This window comes from Taudactylus pleione, unplaced genomic scaffold (assembly GCF_031769625.1).
Source record: "Taudactylus pleione unplaced genomic scaffold, aTauple2 ptg000536l, whole genome shotgun sequence".
Classification (NCBI taxonomy): domain Eukaryota; kingdom Metazoa; phylum Chordata; class Amphibia; order Anura; family Myobatrachidae; genus Taudactylus; species Taudactylus pleione.
Genome location: NW_028284938.1, coordinates 2462351 through 2480557, shown reverse-complemented (window position 1 = coordinate 2480557; position 18207 = coordinate 2462351). Strand labels below are relative to the sequence as shown.

At 42.4% G+C, this 18207-nt stretch overlaps 1 protein-coding gene across 3 annotated transcripts in view; it reads left to right on the top strand.

Annotated features, from left to right (window-relative positions):
• The window catches only part of HECW2 (HECT, C2 and WW domain containing E3 ubiquitin protein ligase 2), a 455376-nt gene that overhangs the window by 298445 nt on the left and 138724 nt on the right, over positions 1-18207 (top strand). For all 3 annotated transcript variants that reach the window (XM_088451025.1, XM_088451024.1, XM_088451026.1), the window contains 2 exons: positions 2918-2990; positions 15978-16147. In XM_088451025.1, the coding sequence (XP_088307151.1) occupies positions 2918-2990; positions 15978-16147 (243 nt within the window). The remainder of the gene's footprint in view (positions 1-2917; positions 2991-15977; positions 16148-18207) is intronic.

Here is an 18207-nt window from a genome sequence, read left to right as displayed (position 1 = left end):
AATTTCTCTATATATTGCAACAGTCCCCAGTATATATTCCTGCATCTGTATTTTGGAAATTAAATAGTATGCTTTTTATTTTTCTCTTATTTGGGCAGGTAAGAGGCCCCGATTGAAAATTGATGTTCTCACTAGATCCAGGGTGAATGGTGGTTATGGCCCTTCTGCATTTTTGATTCTACTACTATGCTGCACAGTTGGCTCATGTTCAGTCCTGGTTGCAGGACAGCCATGCTGACTCCTTACTTACTCTCTTTGTGTCGCCGGTAACGCCGGGACATACCACACTGCAGGCATTGCTAAGTGGTAAGATTTCCAGGAGTAGTCCTCCCCTACTTGTTCAAGCAATTAAAATATGGCGAGAGGTAAATACACTAATCCAGTTTGATGGGATTGATCCGGACACCCCCTTGTAGTGTTCGTGTCGTTTCTCTGAATTGGACATTCTTTCAGTTAGACAGGTTTGGCATAAAAGAGGTATAGGTACAGTGGGACAGTTATATTTAAATGGGGTTTTGAAATATTTTAATCAACTGAAGGAAGAATTTAATCTTCCGCCTATAAATATCTATAGGTTTTTGCAACTCAGACATGCCCTAACTGCCCAATTCTAGGATGGTTCCTCCTTCTATTTCCAATTCTCCAGTAAAAGACTTTGGCCCTCATTCAGAGCCGTACGCTCTGAGCAGAGCGCACGCTCTGAATGAGGGCCGGCCTCCATTTTCATGGAGCGTCCTCCTGGACGCTCGTATAGCTGTGGGTCACCACCCACAGGCTATACGAGCAAGCATGCATTGTGATGGTCGCGATGGTCGAGACCATCGCGACCATCGAATTTGCGAGCCGGAGCCTGCGGTTGAGGTTTTCAACCGCAAGCTCCGGAGTGATTTTGGCTCTATCAGAGCCAAAATCACTCCCACTGACATCACTAGTGATGGCAGTGGGCCGGCTTCTGACGGGAGGCGTTCCCGGCACGGGGGCGTGCTGTCAATCAACATTGACAGCACGCCCCCTTTGATCGGACACAACGAGCGAAGGACTTTCCTTCGCTCGTCGCGTCTGGCGCATGCGCACGACGGAGCTCCCTCCGTCGTGCGCATGCTCAGTCCATAACATCGACCCACTTGCGAGCGGACAGCCGCTCGCGAGTGGGTCTGAATCAGGCACTTTGTGTTATCTTTAGGTCCTCTGAAGTCAGTGTCAATTGTAGACTCTTATATGATGTCATCGCATCATGGGGATGGTTTAGCCAAACTGCGTAGTGACTGGGAATCTTTAGTCGGTGTCCTCAGTGATGAGGAGGGGGAGTCAGCTTTAGGGATCCCATGCAAGGCTACTGCGTCTATACGTTTTCAGCAGATACAATTATTTATTTTACATAAAGCGTTTTTAACCCCTGTGAGATTGGTACATTTTGGAGGTAGACAGTCTGATCTCTGTCCTAAATGTGGTATTATTCAGGGCTGCTATGTCTCACAGCAGTATTTTTATTACAGTACTTACGCAGAAATTCTATACCTTGGGGACTAGAGAAGATGATGAGCTGGTCCGTTATAGCACTCAATTTGCGATTAATTTATGTGCTCTGGCAAAAGTCTGTTTGGCTCGATCATGGTTGGCTCCTAGTGGACCTGAATTTCAGGAGTGGGTTTCTTTGGTTAATTCTACTGTGAAACATGACAGATATTTATACCTTTCCCATAAAGCAGAGTCTAAATTTTACCATATTTGGACAAGATGGATAGAGTCGAGATATGCATCCCCTCGGACTTAGCTATAGTTATAATTTATGTGAATGATTTCATTTTGGTTTATAACATGATTTCCCTATTTAAATTTATATTATTTGTTGCTCAGGAATACTGAATATGGAATGTTTTTTTCTTGTTTATTGTGTGTGTGGTTTTTTTTGTACATGTTTAAAATTGGAAAAATTTTAATAAAGAATACTTTATCAAAAAAAAATGTTACGTCCCCGTACTAATGTATGGGGACAGGGTACCATGTCGAACTGTGCTGTCTGCAGAAGATATCAGTTATGTTTGCTGCTTTGCAGCAATGGTGAATGGGTCTGTTAGTTAGAACATGCAGAAGCTACTGTTTACACATGTATAAAGTGCCCATTCCCTTTGATCAAAGTCCCACATAGTCTTTTTTGAATATGGAAGCATAGGGGGTATATTCAATTGGGGGCGAGAATATCAAAAATCCCTCACCCACGGGGTTTGCATGCAGGTGCGGGGTTTTTGCTATTCAATTAGGAGTGGGGTTTTTGCTCCAGAGCTCCTAATGACTAATTAAGCAATTGGAAGTTTCCATGTAGCTTAATTAGTTAGTAATACTCACCTTCCGAAGTGCTGTCTCCTGCAGCAGCGGTGAGTATGTCAGTGTGTGTGAGTGTTTGAGTGAGTGTGTGTTCCTAGTGTAAGTATGCCCCCCCGTACTACATCTCCCAGCAGCCCCCTCCCCAGTGAGAAGATGGAGGGGAGGCCACCGGGAGCTGCAGAGACCCCCGGGCAGGTAAATGTAATTTTTTTTACATGGTGCAGGGTTTTCAGTTCTGAAAACCCCGCAACCACTTTTTTTAAATTGGTTACCGCGGTATCGGAATCGCGCATGCTAGCGGTAATCCAAAATTGGACGCAAGGTTTTTTCCTCGCTAAAACTCCCGCCATATTGAATATGCGCTTTAACAATAATCGCAAGACATTAAACATTACCCCTAAATATATAAATATTTACATATGTAACAAAATGAAAAACAACAACTGTGATCAATTTGGAAGATGGCGTCTGATAAGGCTGTGACTAGTTCCCTTTGAATTTGTCATTTTTTTTTCCCAAGACTGTGCCAATTTTGTGCAATGTATATTAAATATCAAGTTGGAAAATTATTTCATGTTTATTTTCTTTTTAGATGGGAGCAGATGGTATGGAAGGATTTTCTGCTGCTCACCAATGTCGAAAACTGGCTAGCTTCACTTTATCAGGTATGTTTATGTTTTTACTATTAACGAATCACGTAGCTAAACATGCATATCAGTAAATTCATAGCTGATTCAGTCTATATAAATCTTGCATAATGTCATACAATACATACACCAAAAATGTATGAGTCAAGGAAGACCCTTACACCAAAATCTATTCTCACAAACTGTATCTAACAGACATACTGATAAATCCATATAATAAGCAATAAAAGTGCGTGTGTCAGTCTGTCTGTTTGTCCTTTATGCATGGCCAGAGTTTTGTACCTAGCTCCACCAAATTTGGCATGGTGGTGGAGTATGACCATGATTAGGTTTTTGCCTAGGTTTGAACTTTGTCAGGGCCACACAATCCCATAAAACCGAGACATTCATAAATTACACAGGTTCTGGGGCTGACTTCTTACGCAAATTATCTCACTCTTGCAGGCTCATGAGCAACTCCGCACTGGATACATTCCACTTGATACATTCAGACTGTAGCACAAAGCATAATCAATCCACAATCTTTGATCCTGGCAAAACTTAGCATGTGGAGATTATAAACAGCAGGGAAATTGATCGCAGCCACACAGTGCCACTGCGGATGGGCCCCCTTTTGTCCAGGCCCGGCATTCCCCCCGATGGCAGCCCTGCTAGATGGTATTTAGTGTTGGTCTGCAAAGTGATTTTACGGGGTGATTCAGCTACGGACGCAGTGTCAGGGATCATGCAGATTCCCGATTATTGGGAATCTGTGTATTGCGCCTGCAGTACAGGTCTGCGATCCCACACGCAGTCCGGCAGCAGACTGTCAGTGATTAACAGTCTGCTGCCGGTTCTGGCTGGTGAGTGGTCAGCGATTGCCTCAGTTTCCAAAAATGGAGGAGTGTCGCTGCCGTTGGGGTGGAGTGGAGTTGCCAGGATCTCCGTCGGCTGATGGAGATCTCCTAGCCTCTTTTACTTGTCTTCAACCTGTGCAACGCCAGGTATCCCAGCTAGTATGACAGTAACTATAATTGTAAAATAGATTTAATAGACTAATAGGAATAAAAAAAATGAAAGAACTGTATATTTCAGCATATCTGAAAAATTTTATTTTAGAATCTCAGCATTGAATATTGAGTGGTCATTGGCATGGGTGCTTTTACAGATTTTGACAATTAGCTGTACAATGTGGATTCTTCAATAACAATATTGTATAAATTATATTACAAAATTGGATACTTACTTGAACCTGTGCTACAATAGAAGTTATTGTGGAAAATGCAATAGCCTGTGAGCTGCAGGCAGCAGTTGCACTATGTTTTAAAGCAGCAATAATTTAAAAGGCAAAATGGACCTCACTTGTCTTTTAAATTATTGCCGCTTTAAACCATAGGGCAGACTTGCTGGGATCGTGCTGATGCCTTCATCTTCAACACATTTTTCCGTAGTACAGTATGCTTTATTTACTCATGTATTCTTGTCAAACTGGTAAGTTAAACAACTGGTTCTTTTTAATAATATAATCGCAAACCAAGTATGGAGAGTTGAATACCCTTTTCAGACAGAAAACCCTAACTTTAACCCGGCTCAGACCCGGGACACTGAGCACAGGTTGAAGCTGGAATTTTCTGTACTTACCCCTCTCACACATGGGTGACTACCTTGGTTATCTTCTGGTCATCACCATCCACACCGGACCTGGGTTTTCTGGCTTTCAGTGGGTGCTTGGAGATTTTCATTTCTAAGCATTAATGTCTCCACTAATTACTTTCTTTTAGGAGTGACCTGGGTCATCAAGTCCCGGGTCGCACCTTTCACACATAAGCCGGGTTGTCGACCCAGGTCGCAAGTCCCAGGAAAAACCCTGATAGCGACCAGGGTCGCGGGTCCGGGACTGTCAACCTGGGTTGGACCTTTCACACATACGCCGGACCTGGGTCAATGTGAGTTCACGTGCAGAACCCCGGGTTTTTGGCTTTTGTGTGAAAGGGGTATAACAGTTGCTTATAATTATAAACATTGCAAAATGTCCAGCTAATTCAAAATATCTGTAAAGGAATGTAATTATTTTACATATAAGCCAATGGCCATGCTTTTTGGGAATCTTTTATATACAGCATCTGTCTTTGGAGGAGGAGAAATTGCATTTTTTATCTTAGCATATTTTAATAAATGTATGCACAAATCCACTCATACTGGCTCAGCAATGCGGTAAATTAACTATTCAATATCATCATTATTTTCTGGGGTACAGAAAGTGGATTTAGAGGTGTAGTAATGTATATTGGAGGTCTATACTAGCATCTATTTGGTGAGGTTAGTTGGGGTATAGTAATGTGTCTGGGAGTGTATACTAATATTATTTGGGAGGTAAGGTGGATTGGGGTGTAGTCATGTATTTCGGGGGTGAGGTTTGTTGGGGTGTATAGTAATGTATCTGGTGGAGTTGTTAAGTAATATTTTGTGGGCTGGGGTTATATTATTGTTATGTGGCTGTATTCAATATTCTGCATATATTGAAGTTATTTGGTAGTTATGTGGGAAAAGGGGGTTGTAATGTTATGTGTGAGCTGTTGAAGGGATGTATTCATGTTTTACACATCAACAGCTGTCAAACCTTTGCAGATCTGAAAACTGAGAGTCACAGCAGTCCAGAAGAGGAGTAGATTAGTATATGTAGGAACTGGCTCTGGACCCTTAGCAATAGGGGGCCTGCCTCCTCTGCACCTCACTGGATGCTGAATGTGTACTTGGTAGAGACTTAGGGCCTGATTCAGTTTAGGACGAAATTGCAAATCTGCACGCAAGCAGCTTTGCAATTCTGTCCTTGCAATTATGGTAATGTAGCATCGGATAATCTGCGAGAACATCGTCTGGCTTAGTGACCCATGGGGTCATGCAAGCCGGCCACTGCCGATGAGAGAAAGAAGCTAGGTAACCTCCGTCAGCCGACAGAGATCCTGGCCTCTTCCCTCCCCCCCAACGGCGGTGACAAGCCTCCGTTTCGGGAAACGGAGGCCGTCACTGCCCCTTCCCGCCCACAAACGGCAGCATACTGTCAATCACTGACAGTCTGCTGCCACTGTGCGAACACATAGGACCCTTATTGCCCGTAGGACCCGTGTTGCATATGCGCAGTATGGGTCAGGCGCCTACGCAGATTCCCGACCATGAGGAATCTGCAATCAGCAGTGCACTAGCACTGCTGAATCAGGCGCTTTCAGTGGCGTATCTACAATGGGTGCAGTGTGTGCAGGGCACACGGGCCCCCAGGTCCAGGGGGGGCCCACACCGCACACCCTGCACCCATATTATTTTAAACTTATCTGGACACCGGAAAATGGCAGTCGCGGCCATTTTTCCGGCGTTCTGCGCTTGTACAATAGACTCCGGGCACACACTAGTGCCCAGAGTTTACTGTGCATGCACAGAACGCCGGAAAATTGCCGCCGCAGCCATTTTCTCTGCGTTCTCCGCATGCGCAATAGACTCCGAGCACACTCTAGTGCCCGAAGTCTACTAACACTCCGGTGGCTGGCCAGCCGCATCAGTCGGCTGCCGGCCACCGCGGAGAGAGGAGGGGGCCCCGCACAGGGAGTGCACACGGGCCCCCTCCTCTGTTAAGACGCCCATGGGCCCTTTGTATTGCTTTATTCAATACACTTTACTTAAAACACTAAAAAAGTGATAGTCTACAAACTACTTGCCATGTATCTAGTGTGTTCAATACAGTGTATTGAATACACTAGATCATGGAGAGTTGTTTGTAGACTGTCCCTGATTCCCTTTTTACCAGCCTAGTATTGTATCATGTGCACCTGCAGCATGCATGAGGTAGAGGAGCAGGTGCTAGGGATGGATATCAAGGATTCACCATTGATAGTCTCCATCAGTACTTTCCATCGATGGCATGAAACGGTCAACGGAAAACCATCAACGGATTGAAGCATTGGTGGGCATTTCTATTGTGGGACAATTGACTGTACAGGATTGAATAAAGAAGGGGCAGGACTAAGCTCTGTGTGGCCTGTGCTGAGAAAAAGAACATTTCTGCATCAGTACCATTGATGGTGGATAAACATCATATCGATGGCAATAAACACCTAAAACAATGCAACAGGAGAATTCCAAACACAATCTGAGAAGAGCAGCTGCAGAGTAGGCGAGGTGTGTAGCAGGAGCATTGTGATATACTGTGATCTGGGGGCACTGTGTGGCACACATAGATCTGGGGTGCACTGTGTTACTGTAATCTGGGGGCACTGTGTGGTATACTGTGATCTGGGAGGTATTACTATGGGGCATGAACAAAAGTTGCAGAGAGAGGTGTCTCTCTAGAAGCATTGGAGTACCCTTCAAAATTTTGCTATTGCCCACAAAGTTCTAGTTACAAACGTGACCATGTTGTATAGGTTGGACAAGAAAAAAGCCACTTCAAGAGCAAAATCCACTAAGAAATTTGATAGGGTTGTGAAATTGACTGTAATAAAATATTGCTGATGATATTTTAATGGTATTATTTAGGAACTGCCTGCCTGATTCAGAGCCGCTTGCTCTGACAGAGCGCTCGCTCTGAATCAGGGCTGGGCTTTTTGTTTTTTTTAGAGAGGCCTCTTGGCCGCTCACGTAGCTGTGGGTGACCACCCACAGCTATTGCGAGCGGCCAGGATGATGGTCGCGATGGTCAAGACCATCGCAACCATCAGGCTTGAGACGAGATCCTTGTGGTAGGGTCTCGCCCATCGCAAGCCCCAGAGAGCTTTCGGCTCTAACAGAGCCGGAAGCACTCCACTGATATCACTATGTCAGTGGGGCCGCCCCCAAACGGCAGGCGTTCTCATGGGAACGCCTCAGCTCGCCCACTTTGGTGCGAGACCCGGAGCGATGGAGTGCCCGTCGCTAGCCGGGTCTCGCACATGCGCACGACGGAGCCGGCTCCGTCGTGCACATGCGCTGTGGGCCACCATCGACCCGGTTGCGCTTGCGACCGGGTCTGAATCAGGCCCTGACTTCAGTTTTTTATTTAATTTTGGGGATGGTTTTTGTTTAATTAGGTCAAGTTTTGTAGCTTTGGCATTTATTATGTTCACCTGATATCCTTTCTTAATATTAATCTTCCATAGTTGTGAAAACCCCACATTTAAGGTATTCCCAGAAAATGTAAATGACATAAATTATAGATCTAATTGACTGAAGATAAAAAAGGATTTTAATGTTAATCTGACACCCATGGGACTTTGAAATATGATTTTGCTTTTCTACTTATGTAACCAAATCTGCATATCAAAAGAAATGTTTTTTTCCGCGCCATTCCAAATGAGATGATTAAAAATCTCAGTGAATGAAGAAATAATTCAATAAATGCTATCATAACAAGACTTTTTATTTTAATAAGTTTGATATAATATTGTAAATGATAAGTATTATTAAACATTATAATAGTGATGTAAAAATGAATGTGCTCAGGGAAAAGTTAATAGCCTGTGACTTGCAGGCAACGGCAAGATCCCGACGAGTCTACTTGTTTGCCATTTAAATGATTGCCACTTTAAACAATATGCAGGCTTGCCTACAAATTGCAGGCTATTACATTTCCCCTTTGTCTTCAATCCTCATCAGGCAGCAGGGGGCGTGATGCGTGATTGGGGACGGAGCGGGGGACTCCCTGCGTGATCATGGCCCCGCCCCCACTACAGAGATTAGCGCTTCATTAGCTCCCTTCAGACTGCCCACTTGTATTCTATAAGTGGGCAGCTGCGGTGGGGGTGGGGCTGCGTATTGCGGCTGGTCGGGAGAGAGAGTTGCCCATTCTTCCGGCTGATAATGCCAGACGATTTTCAGGAGCCTCCCAGCCGGATAAGTAGGCAAGTATGATTTGAAAAGAAATCTTGACAAAAACTCTACCGAATAAAAAAAAAAAATCTAAGGGGAAAAGAATGACAGCTTTTAGGTTGGCACTTAGTATAGTCCTCTCTGTGGTTAAGTCATTGGGAAATATTCTAATATCTTTCCTTCAGTCTTCAATATGCCTGACCATTGACTGACCATTCAGATACATGGGTAGCTGAACTTTTCCCACTTCCCTGAGGGGTTGGAATTTTTAGCCAATCAGAGATCAAAACTAGGTGCTCAGCATAGGGATCTGCAACAGCCCCCATAAATTTGCATGTAAAAACATTCATTTAGATGCCACAGACATCGAAGCTAATGTTAACTCATGCTAATGTATAACAATAGGGTCTCTCTCCTTCTATGAACACCTCAGTGATGTAAAAGACACAATTACTTCCTATGCATTCTGTAGAGAAAGGTATGCCGGAGCAATCTCCCAGGGGTTCCAGGGAGTGCTGGTATAATATAGAAACACAGGTATAATGTAGGGACACTGATATAATGCAGGGACACAGGTATAACAACACTTTCTCAGTACCTGTATTCTCTATACAGAACATTTGGCTGTAGAGTATATGTGTATAGTAATCTTTTTTTTTTTTTAAAGAAAAATTATATATGTTTTTAATTTCTTAGCAGTTATTTATATAGCGCACACATTTTGTTGTGCTTTACAGAGAATATTTAGACATACACTTTAGTCCCTGCCACATGTGCGCACACACACACACATGTATGCACTAGGGTAGGCCAATTAACCTACCAGTATGTCTTCAGAAGATCCTTCTGAAGAAACTTTCTAAGAAAGAGAAACAAGTCAAGGGAGCAGGGAGATTACCTGCACTTTTACAATTGCGGTTCACAGCGTACCAGCCCTTTAAAAGTGGCTACCAGGGGTCCCTCATAGAAAGAGACAAAGAGATAGAGATATTTTATTGTAAAGAACAAGGAAATATATCTATAAAAAGGACAAATTAGCCTTGGGCGGGGCACCCTTGGAAAATAGTATTTAGTACTTGGTAAATGATATGGTGAAAATTAGGCTAAAACTTAACATTTATTTATACCTAAAATGAAACTCTCTCATGAGAGTGATCCCGATGAGGGACAAAAAACATACAATCAAATCGACACCCACAGAGAGTGTTTAGGGGAGTTGAAAAAAATATAAACAATGAAACATATAATATAAATCAGAACGGTGAATTGGCCTTATCTATAAAGTTGAAGGAAGGTCGTAAATCGAAGTTCAATCATCCTATCATAGGATTAATATATGATGCGACCATTCATAAATAGTATAAACACTTAAATAGATATAGTTTAAGTAGAAAATATTGTCTAATAAGGCAAAATTTTACAGTAAACCTCAAGACCTCAGTCCTCAAAATGAAAATTCATAGAGGAACTAAGAGAATATACCTGAAGTGGAGTTTATATACAAAATGATTCTAAGACATCTTGATAGGGGAACCTAAATAAGTATGCATATAGTCATTTGTATGCAGTTTGAGTACATCTGGCAAAATTAGAATCATAAGTTAAATCATGTATGTACAGTTATTCATTGGATAAATTCCTGAATCCTGAGATGTCAAAGCAAGGTACATAAATCTGCCTCCCAAAACTGATCTCAGATCAGCGTCTCAGTTCCACCTATGACATAAATCACTTGTAACAGAAGTCAACATCACTAAATATAATAAAGGTGCTGATTAATACACAATTTAAAGGTATGATGGAAATCGGAATTACATGGTGTTATTACACCTATTTCAATCAGCACACCAATGAAAAAGGCTCTGTCACCTAAAGGGGAAATAAAGTTAGTAAAGGTAAATAACTTCCCAGTGGTGAGATCACTGATTTAGATAAGTACTAACATGATTATGCATAAGTTCATATATGATATAATAGGTATTCCCATATAAGTTCAATTAGTGAGAGTGTTGTACTTAATAACAAGCTATTTTACCAAAGTGGTAAATGAAAAAAGTAAGATCTGGAATGAATGGGCGTGCAACCACTTCTGCTTTCCCCCATCTAGATCAGATGGGGGATGAGAGAGTGATTACAACGTATATACCAGATGAAACAAAAGACAGTGTTTCTGCTGTCTGAGATGGTAGCTGCGTCTCTCCCCTGATACCAAGGAGCATTGCAGGGGGAGTCAAGCGCTAGAGACTCAGAGAGAGCGCTAGTAGAGAGATAGGAAAGTACCTGTAGGAAGAGCCTGTTCAATAGGACTGCATAGAGGTGCGTGTGAGGTCCTGCTACTGTGAGCAATGAAGAGAGGATGCGCGTTTCGCTGGGAAGGCTTGATCACCTGATCACCGGGAGATGCTTCTGCTTACTGCTGGATAAAGGGCTGAAATCCAATCAGCGAGCTGCATTACAGAGTGACTTGAATAGAGGCCAATGATTCCCAGGTTAATGGGTAACCAATCAAATTCTACATAGATGCTCAAGCGTGTATTCTGATGTAATTAGCATATGTAAACAAACAGTGAGTCATTGTTCTCACTGTGTAATGGGACTGCTATGTGGAATAAAGCAAACTAACATTCCGCTCACAGTAGCTTGGGGATATTAGAAGGAAAAAGACAACATTAAATAAATACTCCTATTGTACATAGCATATAATATGCACTGCAGCAGGTAAGTTAGACATATGAATTACCATGTATATAGGTAAACAGTGAGTCATCATTCTTACTGTGTAAAGTGACTGCTATGTCGAATAAAGCAATCTAACATTCCACTCACAGTAGCTTGGGGATATTAGAAAGAAAGAGACAACATTAAATAAGTACTCCTATTGTACTTCCTTAGCATGGAAGAAATGGGAGATTTCCAGGATTTTCTCTTGGAACTTTTGGACTTTGTGCTGCATTTCAATTATTTCACTTTCAACAACCACTTTCATATACAAATAAGAGGAACGGCGATGGGTGCAGCCTGTGCCCCGACATATGCTAACCTCTTCTTAGGATGGTGGGAACGAGAGCATGTCTTTCATGATGACAATGATAATTATACTCAACACATTGTCAGTTGGATGCAATATATTGATGACATCCTTATGATTTGGGATGGTTCCCAAGAAGAACTTCACAATTTTGTTGAACATCTTAACAAAAATACCATCAACCTGAGGTTTGCCTGCAATAGCAGCAGTACTAGTATTGCCTTTCTGGATCTCAGGCTATACAAGTGAACAAACTCCAAAATCTGCTCAGAAATCTATAGAAAAGAGACCTCCACCAACAGTCTATTACACAGTAGCAGCTCACATTTCCCTCCTACTATCAACAATATCCCTAAAGGAGAATTCCTTAGATTAAGACGGAACTGCTCGGATAATGACTCCTTTGAGACCCAGGGTAAAGCACTAACATCTAGGTTACTTGACAGGGGGTACAGCAGAAGACTAATTAAAAAAGGCCATAACGAGGTGGCAAGAACTCCCAGAGAAACTCTGTTTTTTGGTAATAAAACCCCAAAAGTGAGCACCAATGTGATCAGGTTTATTGGCGACTTCTGCAATAGTTGGAGAGAGGCCAAAGATGTTTTACAAAAACACTGGAACATTCTTTTATCTGACAACGATTTAGCTGCCAACCTGGGAGACAAGGTCAATATGAGTTGGCGGAGGGCACCCAACCTCAAAGATTGTCTGGTTAGGAGTCATTTTACTAACCGACTTACTCATACCCCCACCACGGTGGGGAGCCATTCATGTGGTAATTGCAAAACTTGTTTACACATAACAAACGTTGATACAATTACAGACAGATTTGGTCAAATAATCAAAATCAATGAGTTCTTTAACTGCAAGACCATTAATGTTATCTACTGTATTACATGCCCCTGCGAAAAGAGATATGTAGGCATGACTTCGAGGATGGTCAAAATCAGGATCCTCGAACATCTAGGCAACATACAAAATGCAGGAACAGACATTTCAAAAATGAAACAGCTCACTTCTGTAGCCAGACATTTTCATCACAAACACTCTGGATGCTTACAGGATCTTAAATTCTTCTGTCTGGAACGAATCAAACTCGGATTGAGAGGGGGAGACTTAAATGAAACTCTACAACAGAAAGAAAGCGAATGGATTTTTCGTTTGGGGACATTGATGCCAGGAGGACTTAATGAGATTATCAATTATGGTGTCTTCCTCACAGGATAATTACCCCAATCCCTAGTTGTCTAAATATTCCAGCTCTTATGAATCTCTATACTCGGTACTCAGCCACTGTTCCTTATTATATACCTTTATTATTATATTCTTATCATTTACTTTCTCTCTCTTCGCACACTCACTTACTATTTAAGATGTTCTCAACCTTAAGTTACCTATCTCCCTTTTATACTGGGAGTCATACTCATTTGTCCCTCACTCTGATTCCCCTCCTTATTAGCATTTATCAAACCTCAGGTATCACTTAATCCATCACTTCTTATATATATTTTTTCACCATCTTAATTGTTCATTCTCCTTATCTGCTCAAATAGCTTTTTATTCACTATCTTTTATTACTCTTTCTGCCCACCCTCTATTATATGGTCTTTACCATTTCACGTTTTATTTGCATTGTGTCACCTTATTCTCACTTATTTTATACCTCCCCTTATTCTATATATTCATTTCTATTTTTCTCATATTTCCATACCTTTGCATTGTCGTAATTTTTTTGTACACTTGCTAATTTTCTATATTATCTCTAGTCCAATACTTATTTTATATATATTTTTATATATATTTTGATTACTTTATTTGTATATTTTATTTTATTTGAAATTTATTTATGTCCCTGTGTGCCGTTTCCAGATTTACTGATGTTTCATACATGGTAATTCATATGTCCAATTTATCTGCTGTAGTGCGCATTATATGCTATGTACAATAGGAGTACTTATTTAATGTTGTCTCTTTCTTTCTAATATCCCCAAGCTACTGTGAGTGGAATGTTAGATTGCTTTATTCGACATAGCAGTCCCTTTACACAGTAAGAATGATGACTCACTGTTTACCTATATACATGGTAATTCATATGTCTAACTTACCTGCTGCAGTGCATATTATATGCTATGTACAATAGGAGTATTTATTTAATGTTGTCTTTTTCCTTCTAATATCCCCAAGCTACTGTGAGCGGAATGTTAGTTTGCTTTATTCCACATAGCAGTCCCTTTACACAGTGAGAACAATGACTCACTGTTTGTTTACATATGCTAATTACATCAGAATACACGCTTGAGCATCTATGTAGAATTTGATTGGTTACCCATTAACCTGGGAATCATTGGCCTCTATTCAAGTCACTCTGTAATGCAGCTCGCTGATTGGATTTCAGCCCTTTATCCAGCAGTAAGCAGAAGTATCTCCCGGTGATCAGGTGATCAAGCCTTCCCAGCGAAACGCGTACATATTTAACTAGTGCGGACTCGTACCCTTATACGATTTGTCCCTAATAGAAAGCCACAGGTGAATTCATCACCAGTCTAAAGACGAGAAGAGTGGGTCCAGCGCTGATACCATGTGTGCCGCACATTTGGGAGAGCGGTGGAGCTGTGAGCCGGAGACTGTAATTCCAACCACTGGTTATACAATTCAGAAGGACAAACACCATCATTCCCCACCACAGTCCCCTTAATAGAGTCGACAGCCTCCTAGCTGGGCACCAGAGCCGTAGCTAGACTTTTTGGTGCCCTGTGCAAGAAAGAGCATTGGCGCCCCCTCATTTTTCAAAGGACAAAATGCACCAAAAAAAGGGCCATGGCTTCATGGGAAGGGTCAGGGAAGAGATAGGAGAGGCCAGGAGATCCTGAGGATGAAATAAGAGGAAGCTACAAGCAAGAATGATAATAAACAGAAATTTGACAGGCCCAAACAGCGCCCCCTGACCTGTGGTGCCCTGTGCGATGGCACCGGCCGCACTACCCTAGCTACGGCCCTGCCGGGCACTACATGTAAGCACATAGTGCAGCTTTCTCACCCGAGTCGGCAGCCTCTTAGCCAGGCACTATATTAAAGTACATAGAGCTGCTACCTCACTGGACATACTGGGAATCTAACGGGCAGTGAAGCCCCAACGGTTTGGTAACTATTACACTATAAATTACTAGACGCAAAGTCTGACTCTGGAGATCCACAAGAGTTTTAAGACTCCCCAACATCTAGCGTGCTCCAGCTTTTGATTTGTGACTGTTTCATTTAATGATTGGTAACAAATACTACATTACTATCAGCTACAAACAGTTACCAATTTTTCATCTTATATAGCAGTGTTTTATGTAATCATTGAGGGATTGTCCCTCTTGTTACAATTGTCATTGTATTTATATGCAATTAAATGTTGTTAAATAATTACTAGTTGAAAATGCAAGTTGGTTTTATACCAGCCCCCTTATACATATAACATTTTCAGTGTTTGAGTACAGGTGCTCTTTTATAGTTTATATTTGAAGCATTTATTTGCTTAAAGGAAATTGGCATTTACCTAATGTGAGCTGCCCCCCCCCCCCCCCTCATGGACTTTTTGAGTGAGTCACACTTTATACATTTTTTTACATTTATTGTCTTATATTTCAGGTTTGTATGTAATGCCCCAATAAACTGTGAACTTAACGCATGACCTCAATGTTGTGAGGCAGCAAACCTAACCACTACATCATCCGTGTTGTCCAAATATGTCCAGGCCTTAAATAGAGGACTTTGAATACTACATTCTGCCATCTCATATTAGTACAGTAGTACTGAGCAGCAGCTTATCCACTCCCTAAAGCATTTATTTTATCTCCTGGATATAGTAATGTGCAAGCTTAGGGTGAAAAACCTGCCTTTGAGTGCAGGATCCACAGAGTAGTTGCAGGAACCCATCAGGGAATTACAACCACACTTTTGTTCTACAGCACATGCTTCTCTCGCTTCGTCCTTGCTTCATCCCTATCTGTAACCACTCATTATGGTTACTGTCCGTTACATAGGATCCAGTGTCTGTAAGTAGCGCACCACCCTAAATTAAGCAGGGCATAACTGTGCTGCATGTTTTGCAAATGCCCCCTCCTGCAGACCATTCCCTGTTATGCAAAGAAGATAATCTGCACTTTTTTATCTTTCAGATCTCAGAGCAGTGGGATTAAAGAAGGGGATGTTTTTTAACCCTGACCCATACCTAAAGATGTCCATTCGACCTGGGAAAAAGAGCACATTTCCAACATTTGCCCATCATGGCCAAGAAAGGAGATCGACTATTATTGCAAATACAACAAATCCTGTGTGGCACAGAGAGGTAACATGCAAAAAGTTGTCAACTTTATTTTCCCACTGTTTGCATTTCTCAATAGGTGGAAGCATGTGCTATAAATGTATGGTCACAGGCCAAATCAGATCCAATATATTATCTTCATATTTATTGCCACTATATTTATCTAATATACAGATGTGTCCTCATACACTGTGGCTTCACTTGCGCTAAACAGGCCCTCACGGCGCGCCTGGTCCCTTATGCCCTGGGTCAAGCGCCTTTCTTGCTCAGAATGTGCGTCTTTCTTGCGCAGAATGTGCGTCTTTCTTGCTCAGAGCGTGTGTGTGTCTTTCTTGCTCTGGGCAGCCGCTTGCATCCTGACCGGCCGCCTCTGTTTCGGTCGTTAGGCTGTGGGTTTATACCCACAGCTCTAACGACCGCTAGGGTGATGGTCGCGATGGTCATACACCATCGCGACCTTCGGAGCTTACGACGAGACCCTAGGGTAGGGTCTCACTTGTCGTAAGCCCCGGAGAGCTTCTGGCTCTGTCAGAGCCGGAAGCTCTCCACTGACATCACTAGTGATGTCAGTGGGGCCTCCCCCAAACGGCAGGCGTTCCCATTGGAACGCCTCCGCTTGGGCTGCCACCCCCCCGGCCCGCCTTCCAAACGGGGCGAGCTGTCAATCAACATCGACAGCTCGCCCCCTTTGGAAAGAGACCCGCTACGACCGGCGCTGTCGGTCGTAGCGGGTCTCACGCATGCACACGAAGGAGCCGGCTCCCTCGTGCGCATGTGCACTGGACAAACATCGAGGCGGCCGTGCGGTCGTAGACCGTACGGCCGCCTCTGAATGAAGCCCTATGTGTTTTATTTCAATTATTAAAGATTAATAATTCAATGCAATTTCAGTGTCTAAGGAAAAGAAAGATGAGAAAAAAATGCTGTTTGCCATACTTTAACACATACTAAATAGTGGATTATGTATTGTTGTTAGTGTTTTTTATTTAATTGGTACAGGGAAACTGACCAATATACACTGTATTTTGAGTAGAACTTATGTTAAGATGGCGATCAAAATAACGTAACACTGCAATTTTGCAGCCCTAGTTTTATGCGTACGTTCGGGTAGCAAGATGAACTACTTAATTACTCAACATGAGGTCCACAGCAGCTCTTTACACATTTATTTTGTATAAGCCTTTTTAATAGCGTAAATTGCTCTGTTTGTTTGAGTAAGTTGCATGATGGTTATGTACTATATTCATAGCTAAAGGAAGACATTTTAATAAAATCTCTCTCGCTCTCTGTGTGTGTGCGCACATATATACAAGTTCCCGGTTTTCTGGTCTGTATGTGCGTTCGGTCTAATCTCTTGAACCACTAGACGGATTTTGATGGGGTTTTCAACTATTCTATACAGCATTGGTTGAGAAAGGTTTCTGTGACAATAGGAAGCCGAGCACTGACGATTTTACTGAAGCAGTCATTGAAAAAAATCTAATCTTACACCAAGTGGAAGTACAGTAGCTGCCCATAGTGCTGAAAGTGAGAGCCAATCAGAGCTAGCAATGTGCTCTGTTGCTTAGCAGCAACTTAGAGAGGGGAGGGAGTCAGGGACTAGAGCAGGATCACATCTGAGGCAAGAGGGCCTGATTCAGATTTGGGAATAGAGTAAAGTTGCATACACACTAGATGATTTTATAAACGATATTGCCGATATCGACACATCGTTGCGACAATTTTGTTTAATCGTCTAGTGTGTACGCACTATATTGTTAACGATGCTAGCTCCCGCGGGTCCTTAACAATATCCACAGTTGTCTATATTTGCAGTACAATCAGTGAATATCGTTAGCCATGCCATGCTGCCGAATGCAGTATGGCCCCGCACCCCCCTCCGCCGCTGTTCGCCATTGCCGGCATCGGCAAGTGTGTATGCACTTACCAATGCCGGGTCCCGCCGCTGCCGATATCGCTGTACACATTAGAAAGAGCACTTAACTGCATCTTGGTAAAACCATGCTGTACTGCAGGTGGGGCAGATTTTAAATGTGCAGGTAAATTGGGAGGAGTGTGTCCAAACTGAAATCTTAATTCCAGTT